The sequence below is a fragment of the Talpa occidentalis genome, unplaced genomic scaffold (assembly GCF_014898055.3).
Source record: "Talpa occidentalis isolate TD23 unplaced genomic scaffold, MPIMG_talOcc4v2.1 talOcc4.6, whole genome shotgun sequence".
Classification (NCBI taxonomy): domain Eukaryota; kingdom Metazoa; phylum Chordata; class Mammalia; order Eulipotyphla; family Talpidae; genus Talpa; species Talpa occidentalis.
Window position 1 is genome coordinate 64766591 of NW_023604972.1, and position 26728 is coordinate 64793318.

Sequence of the window (26728 nt, forward strand, 5' to 3'; positions counted from 1 at the left end):
AGTTTTGAAACTTCCAAGAGTTCAAGACAAAAATGAACATTGAGGGTGGTGAGGTGGGTAAAGCAAATAACCTATAAAGGAACTGCCGACAGGTTCACATGTGACTGCTCTAAAAAGAACCAATACATAGAAGTAAAGAGTGGAATGAGGTATTAAAAATAAGTCAAGATTAAAAACTTCAAGCCGGGCCTCCCTGGTGGCGCAGGCGATTGAGCACTGCACTATGAAGCTGTCCGCAGCCTCTGCAGCACTGGTTCCATCCCGGCTGGCTGGCATCCCACATGGCGCAGCAGACCTCTCCTGGCTCACCCGCTACTCCCCTCAGCAGTGTGTTTCGTCAGTCTGCCAGTTCTATTCCCCACTCTGTCTCTGGTGAATCCTCTCACCCTCCCGCGGATCTGGCCTGTAACCCTGCTCTTGTATAAAATTAAATAAATCTTTAAAAAAAAAAAAAACTTCAAGCCAAGAATAAGTCATCCTGCAAGACTCTCCTTCAGATAGGAGGGAAAAATAAAGGCACCTATGGGATACAGCAAAAAGTAGTATAAAGGAAATACATAGCACTATATGCCAGAATAAAGAAACAAGAAAGGCTCAAATAAATTATATTTCTCACCAAAGAAAAAGAAAAAAAAAAAAAACCAAAGCCAGCAGATGGAAAGAAACTATAATTACTATAATGTAATTCATACTTACATCAATGTAGGAAAATCTGGAGAATGAATAAATACCTTAAAAATCAGTTATTAAATTGGAAGTATGGCCACAAACTTAACCTAGAACTCTGGAATTTATGCAGAGACCTGACTCCAAGAAACTACTGTGTCCAGTTAAAACAATTATGAAATAGAAATCTGTGGAAAGATCTCTCTAGACTCAGTACAACTAGGTACCGTGGCATCCCAAGTATACTTAGTTTTGTTTTATTTCCACATTCCAAATATCATAGGAGATTCTCTCTCAACTTCAAAGCCTTTTCTGTACTGCTGGGAGAATGCTGCCACTCATTCTAAGAATGTATTCACAAAAAACAGTAGATTCATGTAGTTACTAGTGGTTCTATGCATTTGACTGAAGTCTATTTGCAAGCCTTCTAAAGGCACTTGCCCCAGTATTGAACCCCAGTAGCTTTATGGTTTGAGTCACTCTTGGGTTATTTTTGTAGCATATATGACAATGTGTGTGATCCATTGATTCAGTCTTTGCAAAGAGTCCATTAAATATGGGCACACAAACTATAGCAAGGCACCTTTTCATCTAGTGGACCCCTCAATGGATGTTTCAAAACTGAGTAGATTAGGCCTCCAGGAGGCATATCATGTCATTTTAATTAATTCTCCAGATAGAGAAGGGTGTCAAAGTGATTAAATCCATATTCATGGGCCTTTTCCCATCTCAGTCATATATTCAGGAACAAACTAAGAGAAGTCTATGAGAGGGGTCAATGCACACTTAAAAGTAGAATGTGCAATAGCCTTACTCACAGTCGGCTCCTGTGTTGCCTTATGCAATTGCAGACCTGTTCATTTGGTAGCCAGGACAATGCATAACAGCTATGGCTGATGGTAAAACTACTGCTTTCAGGATCTCTACAGGATACTTAATGTCTTTAGCGATGGCTATATGTGGTCCCATTTCTTTCTAGTGGGTCCAATGGGTGTGTATGATCACAAATGAATAATTTCAAGTAAAACTAGTTTTTCCTCTTATCCTTTGTGTGTGTGTGTTGATTTTTCTTTTTTTTTTTAAAGAAATATTTATTTATTTATACAAGCACTGGGTACAGTCAGAAGCATGGGAGGGTAAGAGAATTCACCAGTGACAGAGCAGGGAACAAAACAGGCAGACCGACAATATACACTGCTGAGAGGAGCAGCAGGCATGGCAGGAGAGGTCTGTGTGCCATGTGGGACCTTCGCCGGTGGCCAGGGACCAAACCTGCGCTGCAGAGGCTGCAGGCAGCTTTTTAGCCCAGTGTACAACTGCTGCACCACAGGGAGGCCCTGATTTTTCTTGATTAAATATTCTTTTTAATTTTTTTACATTGTTTTTCATTTTTGCACAATCTTTGATTTCTCAGGTGTAGACTCCCACTACCATATCACCTGTGAACTGTCACCATAGTCCTCTGTGTGCTTCCCTCCCTTGTGTTGACCCCTTTCTCTACCCTTTCCCTGCCTTATGCCTCTTTCTATAGTTTGCCTGCAAGTTTTGTCTTTTTTTAACCCTTTTTTGTTTCCCTATATTCTGCCTATAATTGAAACCATCTGATATTTTTCATTTACCTTCTCACTTATTTCACTTAGCATAATCCCTTCTAGCTCCATTTATGTTGCTGTGAATGGCGTGTGTTTATCTTTTATTTTGCAATTGCTGAGTAGCATTCATTGTGTATATATTACACATTTTCTTGATTCAGTCATCTGTTTTGGGCATTTAAGTTGTCTTAGCCATTGTAAATAACGCTGTAATAATCAAAACGAGTGCAGGTATCCTTTTGAATTAATGATTGTGTGTCCTTTGTGTAGATTACTAAAAGTGAAATTGCTAGGTCATATGGTATATCAATTTTTTATAATTTGAGGGTCCTCCACACAGTTGTCCATAGTGGCTGGAAGAGTTTACAGTAAAGGAGGGTTCCTTTTTCTCCACATCCTTGCCAGCATTTGTTGTTCTCAGTTTGTTTTTTGGTTTTGTTTTTAATGTAGGCCTGTCTTACTGGCATGAGGTGGTATCTCATTGTGGCTTTGATTTGCATTTCCTTGATTATAGTGATGATGAGCATTTTTTCATATGCCTCTTGGCCATCTACATTTCCTTTTTGGAGAAGTGACCTTTTAGCTCTTCTGTCCATTTTTTGACAGGGTTGTCTGCTTTGTTTTGTTGAGTTGTGTAAGCTCTTTATAGATCTTTGATATCAGTCCCTTATCAGTTGTATGGATGCAAATATTGTCTTCCAATATGTAAGATGTCACTTCATTTTATAAATTGTTTCTTTTTCTGTACAGAAGCTTTTAGTTTGATGAGTTGGAGCTGTTTATCCTTTCCTTCATTTTGTTTCTGAGATATCATGGAGTGTTATGTCTATGTTTTCTTCTATGTATTTTATAGTTTCATTTCTTGTATCCAAGTATTTTATCCCATTTGGGTTGTTATTTGTGTATGGTATGAGGGAGTTATCTAGCTTCATTCTCTTGCATGTAGTGTTCCAGTTTTGCCAGCACCATTTTTGAAGACACTATCTTGTTCCAGTGGATATCATTTCCTCCATTGTCACAGATGAGTTGACCACATAGGTATGACTTTATTTCTGGGCTTTCTTTTCTTTTAAGATTTATTTCTGCATATAAGAACTGGGGTGCAGGCCAGAGCTGTGGGGGGTGAGAGGATTCACCAGAGACAGAGTGGGGAACAGAGCAGGCAGATGGACTGAAGTACAATGCTGAGGGGGCAGCGGGCGAGTCAGGAAAGGTCTGCTGCACCATGTGGGTTGCTTCCTGGCCGGTTGGGGATCAAACTTACGCTGCAGTGGCTGCAGACAGCTTTATAGGTTGTGTCTTAACCCCTTGTGCCACCAGGTTGGCCCCTATTTCTGGGTTTTCAATTCAGTTCCACTGGTCTGTGTGTCTGTTTTTGTTCCCATACCATGTTGTTTCATTATTATGGCTTCGTAATATAGTTTGAATAATTCTGTTATTCTACCTTTAGTTAGGAGAGCTCTGGTTATTTGTGCTTATGTATAAATTTCAGCAAAATATGTTCCATTATTTTGAAGAATGCCATTGGATTTTATTGAACTTGAATCTGTAAAATGCTTTTGGTTGGTTGGCCATTGTGACATCATTAGTATTTCCAGTCCTTGAGCAGGAAATGTCTTTCCATTTCTATGTGTTGTCTTCCATTTCTTTTAACAGTATTTTGAAATTTCCTTTTATAGGTTTTCTACCTCATTTGTTAGGTTTATTTCCAGGTATTTATTTATTTATTGTGTGTATGTGTGTGTGTGTGTTAAAACTATAAATGAAATGTTTTTCTCAATTTCTTCCTCTTCAGACTGATCGTTTCCTCTATAAAAAGGCTAGTGATTTTTGTGTATGGATTTTCTAACCTGCTAATTTACTAAACTGGTTTATTCTTTTAATTAGTTCCTCCATGGATGTTTTTGGGGTTCTCTATATATAGCTCCATCCATGTTGCTGCAAATGGCATGAGTTTATCTTTTTTTATTGCTCAATAGTATTCCATTGTGTATATATACCACATTTTCTTGATCCAGTCATCTATTTTGGGGCATTTGGGTTGTTTCCCACACTATAAATAGTGCTGCAATAAACATAGGGGTACAAGTATTCTGTTGAATGAATGTTTTTGTGTCCTTTGGGTAGATCCCTAGGAATAGAATTGCTGGGTCATATGGTAGCTCCATTTTCAGTAGATTGAGGAACCTCCATACAGCTTTCCATAGACTAGCAACAACAAATACTGGTGATGATATGGTGAAAAGCAGCTCTTCTACATTGCAGTAGGAGTGCAAACTGTTTTCACTTTTCTTACTTCATCCAGGAAATGCTCAGTTTCTACTCTTTGATGTATTATTGTCACCCTTCTACTGTTACCTTGCTTTTATCTTTCTAAAGAATCTTCACAGATGAAGATGCAGAGGTATTAAACTTCATGAGCACTAGCACATCAAAAATTATTTTCTTGGTTCATATGTATGAAATTTGGGGATAGAGGCAGTTCTGTGTCCAAAATTATTTCCTCTAGGAAAACTGAGAAAATTCTATCATCTCTTATCTCTGAAATGTAGCTAATACTGCTGAAGAAGTACCTGTCTCTCATCCCTTTGGCAGTCAGCCAGTTAGTTTTTTCTATGAAAGTTTCAAGAACATCTTCATTATTTCTGGTATATGAAAATGCCAAAAATAAAAATGTTACAAGAACATGTGATTTTGAATATTTGAGGGAAATCTTCCTCAAGAAACAGCTACATTTCACCTTCAATTTCTTGGTATTTTGTGGAACTCTTCTAACTGAAGATTTATGTCTTTCTTCATCTCGTGATAAATTAGTGCTTGTCCATCAAATCCTCACACCTACTATCTCAGTATTCTGCTTCTGAATTGTCTAATAAACAGAAGTTTAGCTTGTGTTTTTCTTCAATTTATCATATTTCAATCTCCTTTTGTCTTTTTTATGTTCACTTAATAATTATGTTTCAGGTTTATTTGCTTTTCTGCTTTGGTACATTCTAAATAGAAGGGAAATATTTATGTATGATATCTCTTTCATATGAAGCTAGAAGTCTCTGTTTTAAAATAGTTTTCATGTGAAACATTTATATAAAATGTTGAACATTAAATTATACATGCATACATTTCAAATACATAAGTTGTACATTTTCTATTTTTTTTTTTTTTTGTGGGACCCTCGCCTGCGGCCGGGGAATGAACCGGTGCTGCAGAGGCTGCAGGCAGCCTCGCAGCCCAGTGCTCAACCGCTGCGCCGCCAGGGGAATCCCCATTTTCTAATATTTTTATTTGAAGTAAAAGTTATTATAGAAATTTGAGAGATGATTTCCATTTTGATCTGAAGACAACAATTTGGGTTTTTCACTATTAGATACAATTCATCATTAGATACAATGTTATAATCAGTTTGAAGGGTTTTCTCATTTGCAGAAAAAATTAAAAAAACAAAGTATTCTGTGTGACAAAAGTAGTTTGCTTCTTAAGTAAGGAAAGCCACACAAAATAATTTTAATTGCAAGTGTTTCATGTCAAAATATAAAATGTTTACAAAGGATTTACCAGATTCAGTGAGACAAAATTAAAAGAGAAAAATGCAAATTAGTACCTCTTTGCAAATTAGGTAAGAAGCAAATTAAGAAATGGGTAGAGCATCTCATTTTCCTCAAATGCAGATCTCTACTGTTTGTTTTTAACTACTGTTTACTAAGTACCATGCATTCCATTATGATAGAAAAATTATGAATCCATGCTAAATATTCTGAAACACACTTCATATTATTAATAAATTATTTATGACATAATTCACAGGAGATACTATAGCCTGACTCACTTGAAAACAATACAATTCTACAATTCCTCAAGATGAAGGAATTATCAATTAAACAACACATTTATTTAACAATTAGTGAGAATTCATTGCTATATTAATTTGACTAACACTGTATTTTCACCTTATTTAAATTAGTTCATCCAAGTCTTGTATCAGTTACTTCACCATGGAAAATATTATGAATCAATAAAGCCCTGTGCACCTAGGAAATTTTCTTTCAGCCAACAATGCTACTTCTCTGGTACATTGGCAGCATTTTAAAATCTAATTGATGATACAGTTTTAGTAATTTGTTATTAATAATACCTTATAATGATGGTCCAAATTCTTCAAAAATTAATTTTAACAATACAACTTGTACACACAAGGTTATATTGTGACATCATTGAGTTTAGTCTTTTAATTACAAATTTTACTGTGATCTTACAATCAAACTTAATTTGAATGAAATGGTCAAGTATTCATTCTTAAATTTCATCTGCTTATTTATTTAAATTCATTCACCATTAGTTAATTATAAAAATAGAAATACAGCTAGAAAAATTCATATCAACACAGTTTAAAATACAAATTAACAGAGATTTAAAAAGTTATTTGTGAGTCTTAGGTTCAAGATGGTTTCAAATTGAAAAAGGAAAAAAAAATTACTTCTGAGTAAACTGAGTGGAACCAAGAATTAAAACTTCTACTTTATACACAATTGATTTCAGTTTTCCTATATGTCATAAGAATGAATGTTCTGTGACCCAAGAGAATCACATCCCATGTATTACTCTCTGAGAGAGCAATGCTGGACTCCTGCTTAAAATTTAAAGTATGAAAAGTGTCTCCTTGGTGGCCCGGGTGTTAAGTCTCAGTGCACTATGACTGTTGTGGCCTGATTTTGATCCCTGACCAGAGAGTTAACCCATATTGCACAATAGCTCTCTCCTGTCTCCCTGCTTCTCCCTTTAGCAGTGTATTTTAGTAGATCAACCTGTTCTGCTCCTCACTCTGTCTCTGGTAAATCCTCTAGTCCCCACATCTCTGGCCTACACCCCATTTCTTCTACACAAAAATAAACAAACATTGAAAAACACATATGAAAAGTATCATACTAATCAAAGATGTTACAGCCGCAGGCCACCAGGTACCTCCCCCTGATCAACTATGATGTTTGTTATGCAGTCACCTGCAAGATTCCTATTACAAATAGTCTGAGAGAGGAGTCTTCTTACCATATCTGACAACTTAGTATTTCTTTCTGTTGTTGACAGGAAAGCAGCATATTGGTTAGTCAAGTTAGGTAGTTCATCAGAAATTCTGCTGACCTGTGAATTACAAAAAGTATGTTGAAAGAAGGGGTAAAAGGAATATGTTTTTACTTATCAATAAATGGCATTGTATATAATAAGTTTGTGATGAAGCTCATCAATATTGTTCTGTCATTAAATAGAGATAGACATGTTCATAAAAAAGTTTTAAATGGGAAACAGAAATAAAATTCTTATCCATTAAGATTTTAAAATGGCCACTTAATATAACATTATTTGTTAATAATTATTAATTAACAAAATTATATTAACAATAACTATTTAACTTGACTATGTGTATTAATGCATTTTCTTAGCAAAATGATTCATACTATCTTAATTACCATACACCTTATATCTATCAAAGATGTAAATTAGTAATCTAAAATTTTAATTTGCGGTAGATTGCATTCAGCCAAGTAATGGCTAATGAATCTTTATTTCTCACACAATTGCTCTCTCTCTCTCTCTCTCTTCCCCCCCCCACATCTTCCCCCTTTTATCACTCCCCTTCTCCCCTTGTAAATAAACTTTTTTTTTATTATTTCTCTGTACACTTCTGCTTTGGGTCTTATCCTGTGTTCTTAAGAATGCAGGTGTGGATTCTATCTAGGTCACTCACATTTCCCTCAGAATTGCCCTATAACAGCTTGGCACTTAACATGGGGCCATAACACCCATGGTTGACCAGTCCAAAGGCAGCTTCCTCACATTGATCACCAGAGGTGTGTTACAACTTAGGGACATATATGAATGGATTTTTGTTTTACAGTGTCTAATTAGAGGAGCTCACTTTCAATTCAGTAAAGTTCCCACTGTGTCTGTTTAATATATACATGGTTCAAACTTTAAGTTCTCCTTATTCATATTTTTCTTTAAGCTTCTTTGCTCTGGGCAATCTCCTAAGTCAGATGTATGGAAGTTTATTTTAGTCTCATGGCAGGTATAGTGGGCATTTGTATAGGACTTGGTTTCAACCACCAACTTAGGAATTTTTCTTTGTTTTTAGATCAAGAGGAGGGGAGCTTTCTACATCAACAAGAGAATACTTGGACAAATTGTGGTTGTCCTTCATAAACTAGATTTAGAAAACAGAAAGTCATTTGATCCTACAAAAAAAAGAACAAAGCAGCCTTACCCTTACCTTGATAGTAGAAAAAGTAATGAGGAGGAGGACAACCAACCTTTATTGGAGATTTTGAACTCCAAAATGAGAATCCCTTTCAAAGGGTCAGTGCCTCTCTTGAGGAGGCTGCAATGGCTCTGCAGGCCTCCCACCACCACCACCTGCAGAATCAGACTAGACTAGTATAAGACTAGTTTCCACTTTTCCTAGACCAAAACCAATTTCAACAAAGAAGCTACCCTCTTCACAAATTTCCAGCGAATGAATTTAATAAACAGGGGAAATCTGCCAGACTTTATTGGTCATATATTCCTTTTTCTACTGGGAACCTCCTGAATTGGAAATGCAATCCCTCATTAGTGGCAGAACCCTAAATGATGACTAATTTGTGAACATCATCTTTGCTTTCCATTGGCCCACCTGGATAGACATACAATATATATTACAAATGTTATTAATGTCAAATGAGTGAAGAATAGTTTTATGAAAGGTTAGTGAAGAGGGCCTCCCCTGGAGGCACAGTGGTTCAGCGCTGTGCTGCGAAGCTGCCCACAGCCTCTGCAGTGCCGGTTCGATCCCCGTCTGCCGCAGAGGGTCTCGCATGGCGCAACAGACCTATGCTGCCGCACCTGCTGCTCCCCTCAGCAGTGTATTTCGTCAGTCTGCCTGTTCTGTTCCCTGCTCTGGCTCTGGTGAATTCTTTCTCCCTCCCGCGCTTCTGACTGTACCCAGTGCTTGTATAAATAAATCTTTGGAAAAAAAAAAAAGGGTCTCATCATCTCCACTAAGATGATGAGAAACCTTAGAAATGGAAGACATCATTCCAATTGTAGCTCTAACTATAAATTGGGGAATGGAAAGACCAGAACACAATCAGAGGTTCTTAGTAGAGTGAGGAAGATAATGCCTAAGTAAAAGAGATTTGGTAAGACACTAAAGCTTCAGTGAAAATCCCATGAGGTCTGAATTTTTTCAAAGAATAATACAAACTTCTAACAGTTACACAAAGATGAATCCGTATGTTCAAAAAAATTCACAGAAGATGAACATAACAATTTGCCGTGGGGACTCCCTGTTGGCGCAAGGAGTTGAGCGCAGCACTGTGAAGCCGTCTGCAGCCTCTGCAGCATGAGTTTGATCCCCAGGACAGCCCGGGAGCTATCCACATGGCACAGCAGACCTCTCCTGACTTGCCCGCTGCTCTCGTCAGCAGTGTACTTCAGTCAATCTGCTTGTTCTGTTTCCCACACTGTCTCTGGTGAATCATCTCACCTCCCACACCTCTGGCTTGTACCCCAGTTCTTGTATACATAAATAAATAAATCTTTAAAAAAAAAAACAATTTGTCATAATACTCTGGATATAAGGAGGAAATTAACCACAGTAGAAAATGCAATACAGCTGAGTCCTTGCCAATTGGTGTATATAGAATTTAGAAGAAAGGAGGGCTAAGTCTGTAGCTGTATTCTGTCACCTCATGGGATAGCTGCATTGGGAGCAGCATGGGATGGAGGAAATATAACTCAAAATCCAAGTGGTGAGAGAGAGACCTACAGGGGCTCACATCTCTGGAGATGTAGCACCTTCCCCATGGCAAGTCTCACATTTATTTGGTATCAGATTTAGGGAAGATGGGCAAGTAGGTGGGGGAATGTTTGGAGGAATGTGCATGGTGGGGATGTGCACTGAGGATAAATAATAGTCTGGCACAAGCTAGGGGACAGTGGATAGGGACTGTTCCCTGGGGGCCTCCATTGTTGCTGCTGATCAAAACATCTTATCCTGTTGACACTTGACTTCTTGTCAAGGTGGTCTAGTTGATTATGCTAATCTGGCCATATATCTTCCTGTTGTTTTCAGCAGATATCCTTATACCAAGACTTGTCCAGGTGAGAGGCCCCCTGCCTCATTATACATTTTAGCTTTACTAGCAGCAACTTTGAGCACCAAGAAAAATCCTGAGAACAAAGGAGGTGGGGCTAGGGATTTCACAGTATTCCTAGAGAGAGAAAGGAGGACAGGGTTTGAGAGGAAGAGATAAGGTAAGTGGAGAGGAAGTAGAAGTATACATTTATGAAAAAATCAGTGTGTTTACTGTAGCAAGAGATATACTGGAAAGTATCCCAAATTGGAAGCAAGACAATATCACAAGGAGTCAGAGGATGCAGCCAAGTGTCAGGGGAGAGGGGAGGGACTTACTGCCAGATTTGGATAAATGAAGAAGCAAGGAGGGACTATAGGAGATAAATGGGAGTCTAGAGTAGGTATTCATATGAAGAGTTAGAGAGTCAGGGTCTCAATCAATCTGAAATTAAAATTAGTACACATGGCCAAAAATTTTGATGAAAATTAAGAGATAGCTCTGTTTTTATCTTTGTGTCTCTTGCCTGTGCATGACAATGTTAGCATTAATTCATATATAATTGGCTTGTAAATAGCACCTATATAAATTCTAATATAATGAAAAATAACAAAATATTTTAAGAGTTTTTTTATTTTAATTTTTGGTTAATAAAAACTATTTGAAAATCTAATGGTTTAATTTAAAGCACATTGTCTTGAGAATCATTCTATTGGGCATTAATATTTTATTCAGTTTTTTGTCATTCAAATTTATTTTATTTTATTTTAACATTTATCATTTTTTACATTTTTTAGACAATATTTGCTTCCCCCCACCCCTCAGATTGAGTCCCCATAGAATTTCCTTCCCCAAGGCACCCGTGCACCATCACCACAGTCCCCTGTGCTCCTCCCTCCCTCCCCCTCTCCTTCCTCCCTCCTCTTCCCCTGAAGTATGTCTCTGGTTGAGAATTGTCTGTTTTTGCTTTGCTGTGTTTTGTACTGTTATTATTTTTTTTTTACACTGATGTCTTATTTGGTTCCACTATATTCCTTTTATAAGTGAAACCATCCAATATTTTCCTTTTTCCTCCTGGATTATTTCACTGAGCATAATTCCTTCTAGTTCCATCTACATCGCTGCAAATGGCATGAGTTTTTCTTTTTTGATTGCTGAATAATATTCCATGTGTATATATACCACATCTTCTGGATCCAGTCATCTATTTTTGGGCATTTGGGTTGTTTCCAAGTTTTACCTATTGTAAATAGTGCCACAATAAACATAGGTGTACAGGTGTTCTTTTGAATCACCGTTTTTGTGTCCTTTGGGTAGATCCCTAGGAATGGAGTTGCCGGGTCCATATGGTAGCTCAATTTTTAGTAGACTGAGGAACCTCCAGACAGCTTTCCACAGTGGTTGGACCAGTTTTCAGTCCCACCAGCAACGTGGGGGAGTTCCTTTTTCATCGTATCCTCCCCAAGATTTGTTGTTTTTTGATATGCACCACTCTAACTGGTGTAAGGTGGTATCTCAATGTGGTTTTGATTTACATTTCCCTGATGATAAGGGATGTTGAACATTTTTGCTTATGCCTATTGCCCATTTACATTTCCTCTTTGGAGAAATGTCTTTTGAGTTCTTCTGCCCATTTCTTGACTGGATTGTTTATTTTGTTTTTTGTTGAGCCCTGTGAATTCTTTGTATATCTTTGTGATCAGTCCCTTATCAGTTGAATGGAGTGCAAAGATTTTTTTCCCAATCAGTTGGGTGTCTCTCTGTTTTGGTTAATGTCTCTTTGGCTGTACAGAAGCTTTTCAGTTTGATGCAATCCCAGGTGTTTATCTTTGCCTTCACTATCACTGCTTTGGATGATGAGTCTTTAAAGATGTTTCTGAGATGTATGTCTTCTAGTGTTTTACCTATATTTTCTTTTATATATTTTATGGTTTCAGGTCTTATGTCCAGTTATTTTATCCATTTTGAGTTGATTTTTGTGCATTGTGAGAGGTAGTGGTCTAGTTTCATTTTTTTGTATGTGGAGGTCCAGTTTTCCCAGCACCATTTATTGAACAAACTGTCCGTGTTCCATTGCATATTCTTTGCTCCTTTGTCAAAGATTCATTGTTCATATAAGTGTGGCTTTATTTCTGGGCTCTCTATTCAGTTCCATTGGTCTGTGTGTCTGTCTTTGTTCCAATACCAAACTGTTTTAATTATTATGGCTTTGTAGCATAGCTTGAAGTTTGGAAGTGTGATACCTCCTTTCTCCTTTTTTTTCATTGGTAGGGCTTTGGCCATTCATGTTTTTTTTTTTTTTTTGTGCTTCCATATGAATTTCATCAGTATTTGTTCTATTTCTTTGAAGAATGTTATTGGGATTTTTATTGGAATAGCATTGAATGTGTATATTGCTTTTGGAAGGATGGCCATTTTAATAATGTTGATTCTTCCAATCCATGAGTAGGGGATGTCTTTCCATTTCTTTGTGTCTTCTTCTATTTCTTTTTTTTTTAATTTTTTTTTTTTATAGAGGCATGTTTTATTTATTTATTTGTTTGTTTCTTTGTTTGTTTTGTTTTACATGCACTGGGTACAGTCAGAAGCGCGGGAGGGTGAGAGAATTCACCAGAGCCAGAGCAGGGAGCAGAGCAGGCAGAAGGACTGAAGTACACTGCTGAGGGGAGCAGCGGGCGGCAGGAGAGGTCTGCGCGCCATGTGGGACCCTCCTCCGGTGGCCAGGGAGCAGCCAGGGATCGAGCCGGTGCTGCAGAGGCCGCGGGCAGCTTCGCATCCCAGCGCTGAACCTCTGCGCCACCGGGGAGGCCCTTCTTCTATTTCTTTTAAAAGTGCTTTATAATTTTCTTTGTATAGGTCTTCCACCTCTTTTGTTAGGTTTTATTCTCTAGTATTTGATTTTTTGAGTTTCAATTATAAAAGGGATGGTTTTCTTGATTTCTTCTTCTGATTGATTATGTACAGGAAGTATAATGATTTTTGTGTGTTGAATTTGTAATGTGCTACTGTACTGCACTGGTTGATTATTTTGAGTAGTTTTTCTGTGGAGTTTTTTGCGTTCTGTATGTATATTATCATATCATCTGCAAATAATGACAGTTTTACTTCTTTTTTCCCTATTTGTATTCCTTGTATGTCTTTCTCTTGTCTTATTGCCCTGGCTATGACCTCCAGTATTATATTGAGGAGTGGTGGTGAGAGAGGACATCCTTGGCAGTGGGTTTGTCTTATATGGCTTTTATCATGTTAAGGTATGTTCCTTCTATCCCGAGAATTTCAAGGGCCTTCATGATAAATGGATGTTGGACTATGTCAAATGCTTTCTCAGCATCTATTGATATGATCACATGGTTTTTATTTTTCTTTTTGTTGATGTGTTGGATTACACTTATCGATTTTTGTATGCTTAACCAACCTTGTGCCCCTTGGATGAATCCCACTTAAATCGTGGTGTACTATTCCTTTGATGCATTGTTGGATTCTGTTGGCACGGATTTTGTTGAGGATTTTTGCATCAGTGCTCATTAGGTAGATTGGCCTGTAATTTTTTCTGTGCTGTCTTTGTTTGGTTTTGGTATTACTGTAATGTTGGCTTTGTAGAACGTATTTAGTAGTATTCCTTCTTTTTCAATTTTTTGAAAGTTTGTGCAGGATAGACACTAATTCACTGCTGAACATTTGGTAAGATTCATTTGTGAAGCCGTCTGGGCCTGGGCTTTTGTTTTTGGGGAATGCTTTGATGACTGCCTCAATTTAACTGATTGTAAGGGTCTATTTGGTTGTTCTATTTCTTCTTTGTCCAGCTTTGGATGAATATATCATTCTAGGAATTTGTCCATCTCTTCCAGGTTGTTGAATTTATTTGCATATAAGTGTTCATAGTAATCTCTGATTATTCTTTTGATTTCTACTGAGTCTGTTGTGATTTCTCTTCTTTCATTTGTAATCCTATTTATATGTGTTTTCTCCCATTTTTTCTCTGTAAGCCTGGCTAGAGGTTTGGCAGAAATCTCTTTGGAGTGCTCCTTTAGGGGTGCCAGAAACTGTTTACCAAACTGAGACCAACACTGGTAGGCCAAAACTTCACCAGGGTGTGGATGCTGTGTTGCTGGGCGCTGTCCCTTACAGTTTCCTCTCTTTGTATTTACTCAGTTCCAACAGGGAATCAGCTAGTTGGTGATTTTGTTCTGGTCAAGAGCTTGCGTCAGAGATGTGAACTTGCTGACCTCTGCTTTTTTCCAGTGGTTCTCTGAGAAATGGAGGGGAGACCAGAGGGGAGCACCTCAACAAAGGGGCTCTTATTCCAGTTGATTGCTGTGTCTGCCCTGTGTTCACCCGGTGCTATGCCCTCAGCTGTATGGATCCTGTGCCCTGACTTCTGCACTCTAGGTCTCCATTCCAGGACTATCAGATCCAAAACGCCAGCTGTCACCCTGTGCAGTGCCCACTGTTCTGGTGCATCCCATGCCCCGATTGTGCTCCTGGCTCTCAGTTCCAGGATGGGGTCTTGCTCCATGCCTTACTTCCCTCCTTACCCCTGTTTGTGTGGCCAACCCTCTCTCAGAGCCTGAGGGTGTTTTGGGGATCCCTGGTTTCCAACTATCAGGATGTTGATTATTTTTTCTGGTCACTTGGTGGCGCCAGAGATCTTTCCTAGTGTCCTTCCAGAACTGGTTCCGCACCCCCCCCCCATGGGTCTAGGGGAACAGAGTGGGAGTGGCGTGAAGAGCCTCACCGGCATGGGGGTGCTGTGTCTGCCCTGTGCCCCGCCGTCGTGGAGATCCCACACCCCAAATTTCGTGCCCCAGGTCTCAGTCCCAAAGCCCTCAGATCCAGGACACGGCTGTAGCCCAGTTTAGTGTCCGCAGAAATGGCGCCTTTTGCACCCTGCTCCCAGGTCCAGGTACCTGGTTTCTGATTACTCAGTGAGGGACATTCACCTAAATGAGGGCTCCCGCGCATCTCCCTGCAAGACTAGGTCGCAGGCGCGGGGACCTGGGTAGCCACAATCTGCAATCCGGGTATGCTTTTTGAGTGTGCCTCTTTTCCACACAAGCTTACTGGCTGGCCTTGGGCTATTTTGTAGGTCTCCCCAGAGTACTTATCTTCCTCTAATGGTGCCCTGAGCAGTTTGCTCATCTCCGTGGTGATTCCTGCCTTTTCTCCACAGTTCCAGTTCACAGGGTGCGATGCCTGAAATAATTCCTTTCCACTCCCAGTCCCGCTTGATGTGTAGTTTGTTCTTGTTGGTTGTTTTTGTTTGTTTGTTTTCCTCTTTTCCGTTCGTCCGAGAGTGCAGACTTTTTGGGTGGGAGAGGGTAGCAGGGTTCTGAGCTCGCTTCCCTTCTCGTCCTCTTTCATGGCAACTTTCTTGCCAGAGTCACCCATTTATCTTCCGTGTCCCAGTTCTCGCAGGGACCTGCCACTTTTCCTCCCTATTAACTTTTTTTTTAAATGGGCTATTTTTATTCAGTTTTAATGTGTTTGTATTAGTACTGGCTCATGGTGTCCAATAAGGATGGTTGAGTTGGTCTCAAGGTTTTCTGGAAAATACCAAAATAAGTATGCCCAATGGCCTGAGGTAGAAATGGCTGTATGAAGATAAACTTGCCTGAGGAATATATGTGAAGAAGTGAGATAGCAATTACTGGGCTCTCAGATTTTGGGTATCTTAGAAGTTTAGAAAAAAAAAATATTCCAGCAGAAAAAAATGGCTTTACTAGTTGAATTTTAGATCTATTAGAGTGAAGATTCTGCACCTAGGAGAAACTGAAACTGCAATTGGTAACTCTATTTAAATTTGCTCCTTTTATCATTACCTAAGTAGTTTCCCAAATTTCCTTTGAAAAATTAATGTTTTAAGGGGTAAATATAAATGTAACAAATGGAAACAACTCTGTATGTAAAATTGTAGGATGTGTGTATTTGAAAGAATCAGGAGATATTGTAGGACAGCAGAAATCTGCCATACCAAAAGATGACTTTAGCAAGTGTTTTATCTCATGGGGGAGGCTGGGAGGAAGTTGCTTTTGATGTTTATATATAATGTTCTCTCCATATATTGATTTTTTTCAGGAAAATCTAATATCCTTATTTTTTTTAAAGGTTAACAAATGGTTTATTTACAAGGGAAGGAAAATGAGGAAATGTACAACTCAGGAAGGAAAGAGGGAGATAAATTTGTAAATGTGTCCCACCCATTCCACCGACATGGAATCCCAAATGACCTGCCGAGACCAAACCTGCCTGGCCAAGAGCATGAGCCAAGTGTGCCCAACCCCACTAACATGGCTGGTTTTTATTTACAAACAGAGAAAATGGCTGCTTAACTCTGCCCTTAGGTCCTCACAATTTCCCTTTGGGGATCCTGGGATTTGTAGTTCCTGGTGTCTTGATGGAGTGGGGTGGCATCCACAAACCCTATATGGAATTAGCTCAGGACATTCTTTCCCCCTAAAAATTCCCCCTTTAACACATTTCCATGGTGTTAAAGATCAAATGTATGGATGCTGGGGTACAGTTGCAGATGAAAATTTTTCTCAGGGTTCCCATTGGAAAGCAAACCAGTCTCTCCAGGTATTATCCATTGTGGAAAGCAAAAGTACTCTATTCCTGGGAAAGTTTATCAGTCCAAGCCAAAAAAAAAAAAAAAAATCTGGAGGCATTAGCCAAAATAAAACAGCAAAGATATCAAATCACAAGGAAAATATTAAAATTGATTCATCTTATGCAAAAACAGGTTCTCTCAACCTTGATCCCAAATTGTTTCAACAGCATAGCAAAAGTTTGCAAACCAAATCTATTTTTAAACCATATTACCTATTTTTTGCATAAAATCACAGGGTAGAATAACTAAACAGCAATTTAGTTGGCTTTGTTGGAATACTCCATAAAGGATCAGAGCAAACTCTTGACATCTGGTCCATGTAAGCTCCAAGAACAAAGTTGGTCTCATCAGACTCCACCTTGCCTTCTCTTCTTGAGGGTACCAGGCTTTTTCTTTTTCCGGATTGTCCAGGCTGCCCATAGAGGCAGCTTCCTCACCTCCGTTGGAGGTCTTCAGAACCTACAGACAAAGCCACAGATTCTCCTCTTCTTGGTTCAATTCTGTTTCAACTTCCTGGAAGATTCCATTCAAAGCCACACAATGACACTCATGTCCAAATGTTTTAGTTTAAGCAGCCAAAATCCCTATGGAAGTTATACAAAAATAGACTCTGAGATAAGTAGTTAAAAAAAACTACTACCACTATTTTCATGCTATATTGGTATCAAGGAGAGAGAAAATGTGAACACAGTAGCTTTGCTGGAAAAAAAATACAACATTGCTACAAATCCTGGTCACTCAAAAAAAGAAAACTTCATGAATTCATAACAAAATGCAAAAAAAAAATACCAGTATTATGTCAAAGAAAAGTAAAAATCAGGTGTATTTACAGGTCTATTTAGTTCTTTGTAGGAAATTTTTATTCTCAACAGTTCCATCAATAGGAATCTGTTGAGGCCTTTTCTCCCTATTTTCTCCAGAAACAATTTCTGTATGACACAATATTTCAAGGCAACAATCACCATTGACAATTTACATACATATCAGGTTTTGAGTGTTTGTATACATATTTTAGAAAATCAATGTGAACATTTCTGTGCATGTCAAAGTGTTACCCTTTTCCCAAGTGACAATGCTTTCCTTCTAGTTTTACTTCACTAGGTAAGCCAAATAGGACAAATTCATCTAATGCCTTTCCCAAAAGGAAAGGGAGAAATCTTGTGGAGTGTCTCAGGAGCTCTGTTGAGGTTCCAAAAAATTTCCTTCTATCAACCAAATGACAGACTAACAAATTTTTAATTGAATTCTGATTTCTGGGAAGCTTTGCCATGAATATCAGAAAACAGCAGAAACAATAACATTCAATCTCTATGAAGGCACTAGTTTAGTTCAGAATTACAATGTTGACAATCAAAACATAATCTTTCTTTTTTTTTCTTTTTTTTTTCCTTCTGGCTTGACTTATTTTTTTCAATATATTTTTCATTTTTTACTTCATTGCTCATTTTTAAACAATATTTGCTTCCCTCCCCCAGCCCCTCAGGTGTACTCCCATAGAGTTTCCTTCACCAATGCACACGCACACCATCACCTTAGTCCCCTGTGGTCCTCCCTCACTCCCTCCCTCTGATCCTTCTCCCTCCTCCTTCCCTGCAGGAGGTCTCTGATTAATAATTGTCCGTTTTTGCTTTGTGGTGTTGTGTACTGTTATTATTGTTTTACACTGATGTTTTATTGGGTTCCCCTATATTCCTGCTATAAGTGAAACCATCCAATGTATTTCTTTTTCCTTCTGGCTTATTTCATTGAGCATAATTCCTTCTAGTTCCATCCACATTGCAGTGAATGGCATGAGTTTATCTTTTCTGATTGCTGAATAATATTCCATCGTGTATATGTACCACATCTTCTGGATCCAGTCATCTATTTTTGGGCATTTAGGTTGTTTCCAGGTTTTACCTATTGTAAATAGTGCCACAATAAACATAGGTGTACAGGTGTTCTTTTGAGTCAATGTTTTTGTGTCCTTTGGGTAGATGCCTAGTTGTAGGATTGCTGGATAGCTCCATTTTACTAGGTTGAGGAACCTCCAGACAGCTTTCCATAGTTGTTGGACCAGTTTGCAGTCCCACCAGCAATGTGGGAAAGTTCCTTTTTCACCACATCCTCACCAACATTTATTGTTGCTTGTTTTTTTGATATGTGCCATTCGAACTGGTGTAAGGTGGTATCTCATTGTGGTTTTGATTTGCATTTCCCTGACTATAAGGGATGTTGACCATTTTATTATATGCCTGTTGGCTGTTGGCCACTTGCATTTCCTCTTTGGAGAAATGTCTTTTAAGTTCTTCTGCCCATTTCTTGACAGGATTATTATTTTGTTTTTGTTGAGTCCTGTGAGTTCCTTGTATATCTTTGTCAGTCCCTTAGCTGACTGGAGTGCATGTACAGAAACAGGGAAAAGTTTGAGATAGGGAACCTCTCAGGGCAAAAGTCCTGGTGTGAGGATCTATACATTCTGAAAACAGCATGTGCAGAAACAGCAGTAGGTATATTGGTTAAAGTAGGATAAACACTGAGACTTTCTTAACTCTTCTTATTTCCCAACCTTGGCTGGGGCCAGCTGGTTACGTATCCCACATACTTGTGCATTCCCCATTTGCTGCTTGCTTCTTTGATCTTTTTTATTTTCTGTCTGATTCTTAATAAAAATGAGGCTTCTCTTGGAGCTGGACTGCACTCTTTTAGTGTAGTCCCTCTAGGCTTCTCATCATCCTAGACATGGACTCTGAGTGATTTTTCATCCGGCCACCACATGTTGTAACAAGACATTGATGTTTCTCACTTGTGTTTTGTTGTTGTTGTTGTTGTAGTTGTTGTTGTTGTTGTTATGTTTCCATTTGAATTTTTCCATTGTTGATCTCTTTACAGGTAAATGTATGACTCAGGTTAATACAAAGTCTGGCTACTGCAATGTAAGTAAAACTACCTTTCCAGCAAGAAGTGATGAAAGGAATCTAGACTCAGAAACTAGAATTTTTCCCAAAAAAGAATCAGGGAGACAGATCTGAGTCTTGTCCAATATGAGCAAAACTGAACTTTCATAAGATAGTCATATGGGTTAAATATACTAAAGGGACTATCTTTGTCTATGTGCTGTATGTCTGCATGCCTTTCCCTTTGGGTCTAACCTCTTCTTCTCTAGCCTCTAGAGGAGAAAAAATGTATATATACACCTTTATTTATATGGCACCTATATAGATTTTGAGTTCAGGAAAATAATGAGAATTGGTTTGAATGCATCTAGGAAGCATAGTCTAGGATAATTTTTGGTTTATGGGAACTAATTTGGAATTTAATGAGTTTGTTTGAAACATGCATATCTATAAAGTTGTATATTCAATATAATGTGCTGTTTTTTAAAAAATTTATTTATACAAGAACTGGAGTACAGGCCAGATGTGCAGGAGGGTGAGAGGATTCACCAGAGACAGAGCAGGGAACAGCACAGGCAGACTGAGGAAATACACTGCTGAGGGGAGCCACGGGCGAGACAGGAGAGATCTGCTGCACCATGTGGGATTCTCGCTGGCTGGCCGGGATTGAATTGCTCTGCAGAGCTGCGGACAGCCTCACAGTGTGGAGTTCAACCACCTCCCATGCCACCAGGGAGGCCCTTTTTTATTTTATTTTTTTTTATTTATTTTTTATTTTTTGCCTATCTGTGTCTTTAGTATTGGGTTGATGCCACACATAAGAGGCAACCTAAGATGAACTGCTTGAGTCTTTCATTAAGCATCAGGTAAAACAAGTGTTGGGAAATTAGAGGCTTTTGAAAATTAAGTTTTCTAACTGAGAATTAAAATAACATGGTTTGATGAAGGAAAAATTGTTACTTCCAGAAAGATAATATAAAGAAAATGGGATCAATCTAACAAAATTGGGCCAAATGAATCTGATTGGAGCTTTGATAGTAACTACTGGGTTTTCAAATGGTGCTCTTTTCTAAGCTTTAGTACAAAACTTCCACAGATATCTAAAATAGAAAAAAAAATGTAGTCTTTTTTTGATCAGAAGAAATTATACAGAATTCCAATAAATTTCCTAAAACATTAGACATTCTTGATCTATTTGGTACTTATCAGGGAAACTGGAATTTAATGGGAAGTATTGTTACTTGAGAAAAGTGTTAAACTTTTGCATATATCAATATCAGAGTTGTAGAAATTATTTGAAATTCTTAAAAGTCTGATATGTCCTGATATAATATCACTTACCAATTCTTTTCTTGTTTGGGAATGTTGAAAATTAAAATGTTGAAAAAGTCTCCTTGTCAATTATGTTATTATCATATCCATAATTTTATTTATTTTAAAGATTTAATTTTTGCCAGAATTTTTTATTGACAATATGACAATATTTTTATGCCCATGGCAATTGACAGAATACGTGATTGAGAGTTTTCTACATAGGCTAAAAATGGGCTACTGAATATGAACAGAATTTTAATGAGATTTTGTTTGAAAATATAGTTTTTATGTTTTATGTTTCTTTTTTATTTTTTGATTCAAGAATATTTTTTCATTTAGCTTAATATGGCCTACAACAATGATAAACTGTATTCTTGTGAACAGAACTAAATTATATTTTCGCTCTCCTTGATATCATCATATTATGGAAAACTGGAAATAAGTATTCTTATACTCATTATAAAGTGTCTACCTGGATAAATTCAATCAGAAATTTTGTCTCCTTTAAATAGAAAATTGAAAACATGGTTCATTACCAAGTGTTTAATTGAGAAGTCTTGGGAGTTGAAATTGAGCAGAATCAAGAAGAGATCCTGGTAATGTGCCTGTATGTTTCCAGAGGCCTCCAAGGAAGGAGGAGAAGCTTACCTCTACAGGCAGATCTAGAGAACCCAAAAATTAAAGTCTGTATAACCTCAAAAAGTAAAAAACTCTTTGGTGAGACCTAATGATGGCATCGTGCCCCTGAGGCCTATACAAGATGAAAATTGAGTGTTCAGTCTAAGATTACTTATGGGAAGTTCAAACAAAGACAACAAATATTCTACTTGGTTTATCTGACTTATGAGTTTATACTAAAATAGTGAAAAATGTAGGTTGCAAAATCATTTTTGCTATATTATTTAAGAGAATTGGGATTGGGGCTTCCCTGGTGGCGCAAGGGGTTAATCACCACACTATGAAGCAATCTTCAGAGACTGCAGCACAAGCTCAATCCCCAGCTGGCCAGGGAGCTACCCACATGGCAAAGCAGACCTCTCCTGTCTCATCCACTGCTCCCTTCAGCAGTGTATTTCAGTACATCTTCCTGTTCTGTTCCCCACTTTGTCTCTGATGAATCTTCTCACTCCCCCCCCATCTCTGGCCTGTACCCCAGCTCTTGTGTGCACAAATAAATAAATCTTTAAAAAAAAAAAGAAAATTGGGATGAAGGTAGGGAGAATTATCTTAAGACTAGTCTCTCCTAACGATTTTTGAGATTTTATTCTTGGTTTTTATTTTCCTCTCAGTTTATCTTATATCTGTTTGTTCTTTATTTGACCTATGTCTCTAGTTTGCTCTTGTTTTTATCATTCCTTGGACCAACTGACTATTTTCTAGGAATGAAGAACTTTGCCTAACTGGCTATGGATGGACAAAGCCTATTGACTGCTATTTTAATACACTGTAACCATAGCTAAACCGTGTTCTAAGCCACATTCAAGAGTACACTCTACAGTATGTCATCTCCAGAGTAAGGGTGACAAAAATGAAAGGTGTAAAATTGTTAGGGGAATAGTACAGAGCAAACACCAAGCCAGGGAATGACATCATAAACAAACTCCATTCCCTGACATCTTTCTAGACTCCACCCCAAGCTCCATATCCTTGAATTCTCAAGTGTTGAACACTACAACTCCCAGCATGCCAATAACCTTATTTCTTGAATGGGGGTTAGGGTGTGCTGCTGGGAAGTAGGTGTATAATTTAGCTACCACATTCACCTTAATCACTCTCTCTCTCTCTCTCTCTCTCTCTCTCTCTCTCTCCTCTCTCCTCTCCCTCTCCTCTCCCTCTCTTTCTTTCCCTTTCTCCTCCGTCCTCTCTCTCCCCTTATAAATAAACATTTTTTTTATTTCTCTATGCATGTCTGATTTTTGGTATTTTCTGTGTTCCTAAGTTCCACCCAGGTCACCCCCATTTCCTCTGTGTTGCCCTGTAGCATATGCAGCTTTTTGTTGAAGGGGCTCCTGTATTAGTTTTGGAAGCTGTATGAGGCATACACACCCTGCTCCCACGTGACCTTCAGGCTGGACCCCACTGTGTACAGCCAGAAAACTGTGAATAGTCTCAGCGAGCATAAATTTTGGAGCAAAGGAATCCAAGGTTATTTGTTCCTGCCTTGGGGAATTGGGGGTGGTTTCTTCTAAATACAGCATAATTTTTGGTGCTTCCATGTTGAAGCAGAATAGTGAAGGCACTGAGATATTGCTGAAAAACTTCTGTGCACACGGATCCTGGACTATCTTACAAAGTAGAGAGAATCACCTTCTCCTCCCACTGTGCATGACCTCTAGAATGGCTCTCAGCATGTGTAGCTAGAAACTGTAAGACACCCAATGACAAAAACCTGCAGAGCCAAGTAATCCATTTTTTTATGCCATAATGGGGAGTGGGAAGAGGTGTTCACCTAGGCCTAGTGAACTGTCTGGGCACTGTGGATATATCACTCATTATAGTTTTAGAGGTTAGATGAGACACTAGGAAAAAGGTTTCTGGACTAACCCCAGAGTAGAGAAGAATAACCTATCTCTCTCTTTTGTGCAATCACTGGGCCAGCCCCTAGCATATATATATCTAGCATATATATATATATATATATATATATATATATATGTGTGTGTGTGTGTGTGTGTCTGTGTATGTATGTATATGTATATATACACACACACATATACACACATATATATATATACACATTAACTGCTAGATTCCCCAATGAACACAATCTATAGAACAAAGGACAAACCAGTTTGTTGCCAGTGCAGGGAGTCAGAAGTGGTACCCATCTCACCCCATGGATGTTAATAAACAAAGGGTTCAGGTGCAGGGGCCTCCCCACTGGCGCAGCGGTTGAGCGCTGGGTTGCGAAGCAGACCGCAGCCTCTGCAGCGCCAGTTCAATTCCCAGCTGCTCCCTGGCCACCAGAGGAGGGTCCCACATGGCGCGCAGACCTCTCCTGCCTCCCACTGCTCCCTTCAGCAGTGTACTTCGGTCCTTCCGCCTGCTCTGCTCCCCGCTCTGGCTCTGGTGAATTCTCTCACCCTCCCGTGCTTCTGACTATACACAGTGCTTATATAAATAAATAAAAATAAATCTTTAAAAAAAAGGGTTCATGTGGAAAACAAAATATAAATAGAAGGAAAAAATGAAGAAGCACTTCAAAAACTACTCACTACATTAGGAAAGGCAAGATAGGGATGATTGGTATCGCAGAAGTGGAAAAGAAACACAAGGGAAAAGACGACTTATGCAAAGAACTAATAAAGGAAAACTTCCCAGATCTAGAGAAGGAACAAAATATACAAAATCTGTGAAGCTAAAGAACACCTGGTAATCTAATTGTAATGACACCTACACTAACACACATCAAAAAGTCATGAAACTACCAAAAGTTTAAGACAATGAAGCAATATTGAAAGGGGGAATTGTTTAGGGGGGAAAGCAGGTAATAAAATAAAGGAATTCCCATCAAGATTATGTTAGATTGATCTGAGACAAAGAAAGATTGGAATGATGTATTCAAAATAGTAAAAATCATACAATAAACCATCCTTATCCTGCAAGACAATTCTTCAGATATAAGGGAGAAATAAAGGTTTTTCAAGAAAAACAGAAGTTCATAAGTTTGCCACCACTAGATGCTCCTTACTAGAAATGTTGAAACGGGCTCTCCTATCTGAAAAAAAGGGAAGAAAATCCACGAAACCCTGAACAGGGTGAAATAGAATCAGAAAACTGAAGACAAAACGGCAGTAGTAAATCCTCATATATCAATAATCACCATAAATGTAATTGAATGGAGCACACCAATCAAAAGGCACAGTTTCCAGCTGGGATCAAATAAGAAAACCCAACTTTCTTCTGTCTCCATCAGACCCATCAATCTCCAAAGATAAACGTATGCTCAAACTATAAAGTAGGAAAACAACCCTACAAGCAAATGGGGTGCCAAAAATTTATGTACAGTCATACCTACATTAGATAAAATGCACCTTTCCTCTATAACCTGGCAGAAGACAAGGATAGCCACTTTCAAATTAACTATCCAACACGGTATGAGAAGCCATAGGTAGACAAAACAGGCAAGAAAAATAAATAAAGGGAACCTAAATTGAAAAGTAGTAAAACTATCAGTGTTTGCAGATGACATTATAATATACATAGAAAGCCCAAAAGATTTGACTTAAAAAGCAAATTGAATGATAAATAAGGAAAAATCAGTGGCTATTCTGCACACTAACAATGAAATATAAAAGGAAGAAATAAAGAAAACATCCCCTTTACAAATGCATCAAGAATTGTATACAGGGCCTCCCCGGTGGTGCAGCGGTTGAGCTGTGGGTTGCAAAGCTGCCCACAGCCTCTGCAGTGCCAGTTCGATCCCCAGCTGCCAGACAAGGGTCCCACGTGGCGCACAGATCTGTCCTGCTGCCTGCTGCTCCCCTCAGCAGTGTATTTCGTCAGTCTGTCTGTTCTGCTCCCTGCTCTGGCTCTGGTGAATTCTCTCACCCTCCCATGCTTCTGACTGTACCCAGTGCTTATACAAATAAATTAATTAATTTAAAAAAAAAGAATTGTATACATTGGGCCTCCCTGGAGGCACAAGGGGTTAAGACGCAATCTATGAAGCTATCCACAGCCACTGCAGCATGAGTTCCATACCCAGCCAGGGAGCTAACCACATGGTGCAGCAGACCTCTCCTGACTCACCCACTGCTCCCCTCAGCAGTGTACTTCAATCTGCCCGTTCTGTTCCCCATTCTGTCTCCGGCAAATCCTCTCACCCTCCACACCTCTGACCTGTACCCCTGTTCTTGTATACATAAATAAATCAATCTTTAAAAAAAGGTATATACATAGGAACAAAATTACCAAGAGGTGAAAGACCTACATAAAGAAAACTATAAGGTATTATTAAAAGAAGTAAGGACATTATAAAGTAAAAATAGGTATTGCCTGTACATAGATTGGATGAATTAATATTATTAAAATTTTCATATTACACAAAGTAATATATAATTTCAATGCAATAACTATCAAAATTTTAATGACAATCTTCAAATAAATATAACAAACATAACTGAAATTCACATGATACCACACACACACACAAAAAAAAAAAACCAAAATGATAAAAATGAGGAATGGTATCATCACACACCCAAACTTAAATCTATATTAATGAAAACACTGAAAATAGATACACAGACCAATGAATAGAATTGAGACTTCAGAAATAAACCCACACCTCTATGGACAGCTAATTTTTGACAAAGGAGCCAAGAGTGCACATTGGAGAAAGGCAGACGCTTCAGTAATTAGTTTTATGACAGCCACATGCAAAAATAGGAAACTAGACCACTATCTCACACCATACACAAACTAACTCATATGGGTAAAAGACTTGGATGTAAGACCTGAAACCACAAAATACATAGAAGACAACATAGGAAAACACTTCATGACATAAGATTCAATTATGTCTTCACATCATTCATATAAAAAAGGCAAATACCAATATCTATAAAA

General features: G+C 38.3%; 1 protein-coding gene across 2 annotated transcripts in view; it reads right to left on the minus strand.

Annotated features, from left to right (window-relative positions):
• Positions 1-26728, minus strand: part of STPG2 (sperm tail PG-rich repeat containing 2) — a 422672-nt gene that overhangs the window by 223486 nt on the left and 172458 nt on the right. For both annotated transcript variants that reach the window (XM_054688086.1, XM_054688085.1), the window contains exon 10: positions 7299-7391. In XM_054688086.1, coding sequence (XP_054544061.1) covers positions 7299-7391 — 93 coding nt within the window. The remainder of the gene's footprint in view (positions 1-7298; positions 7392-26728) is intronic.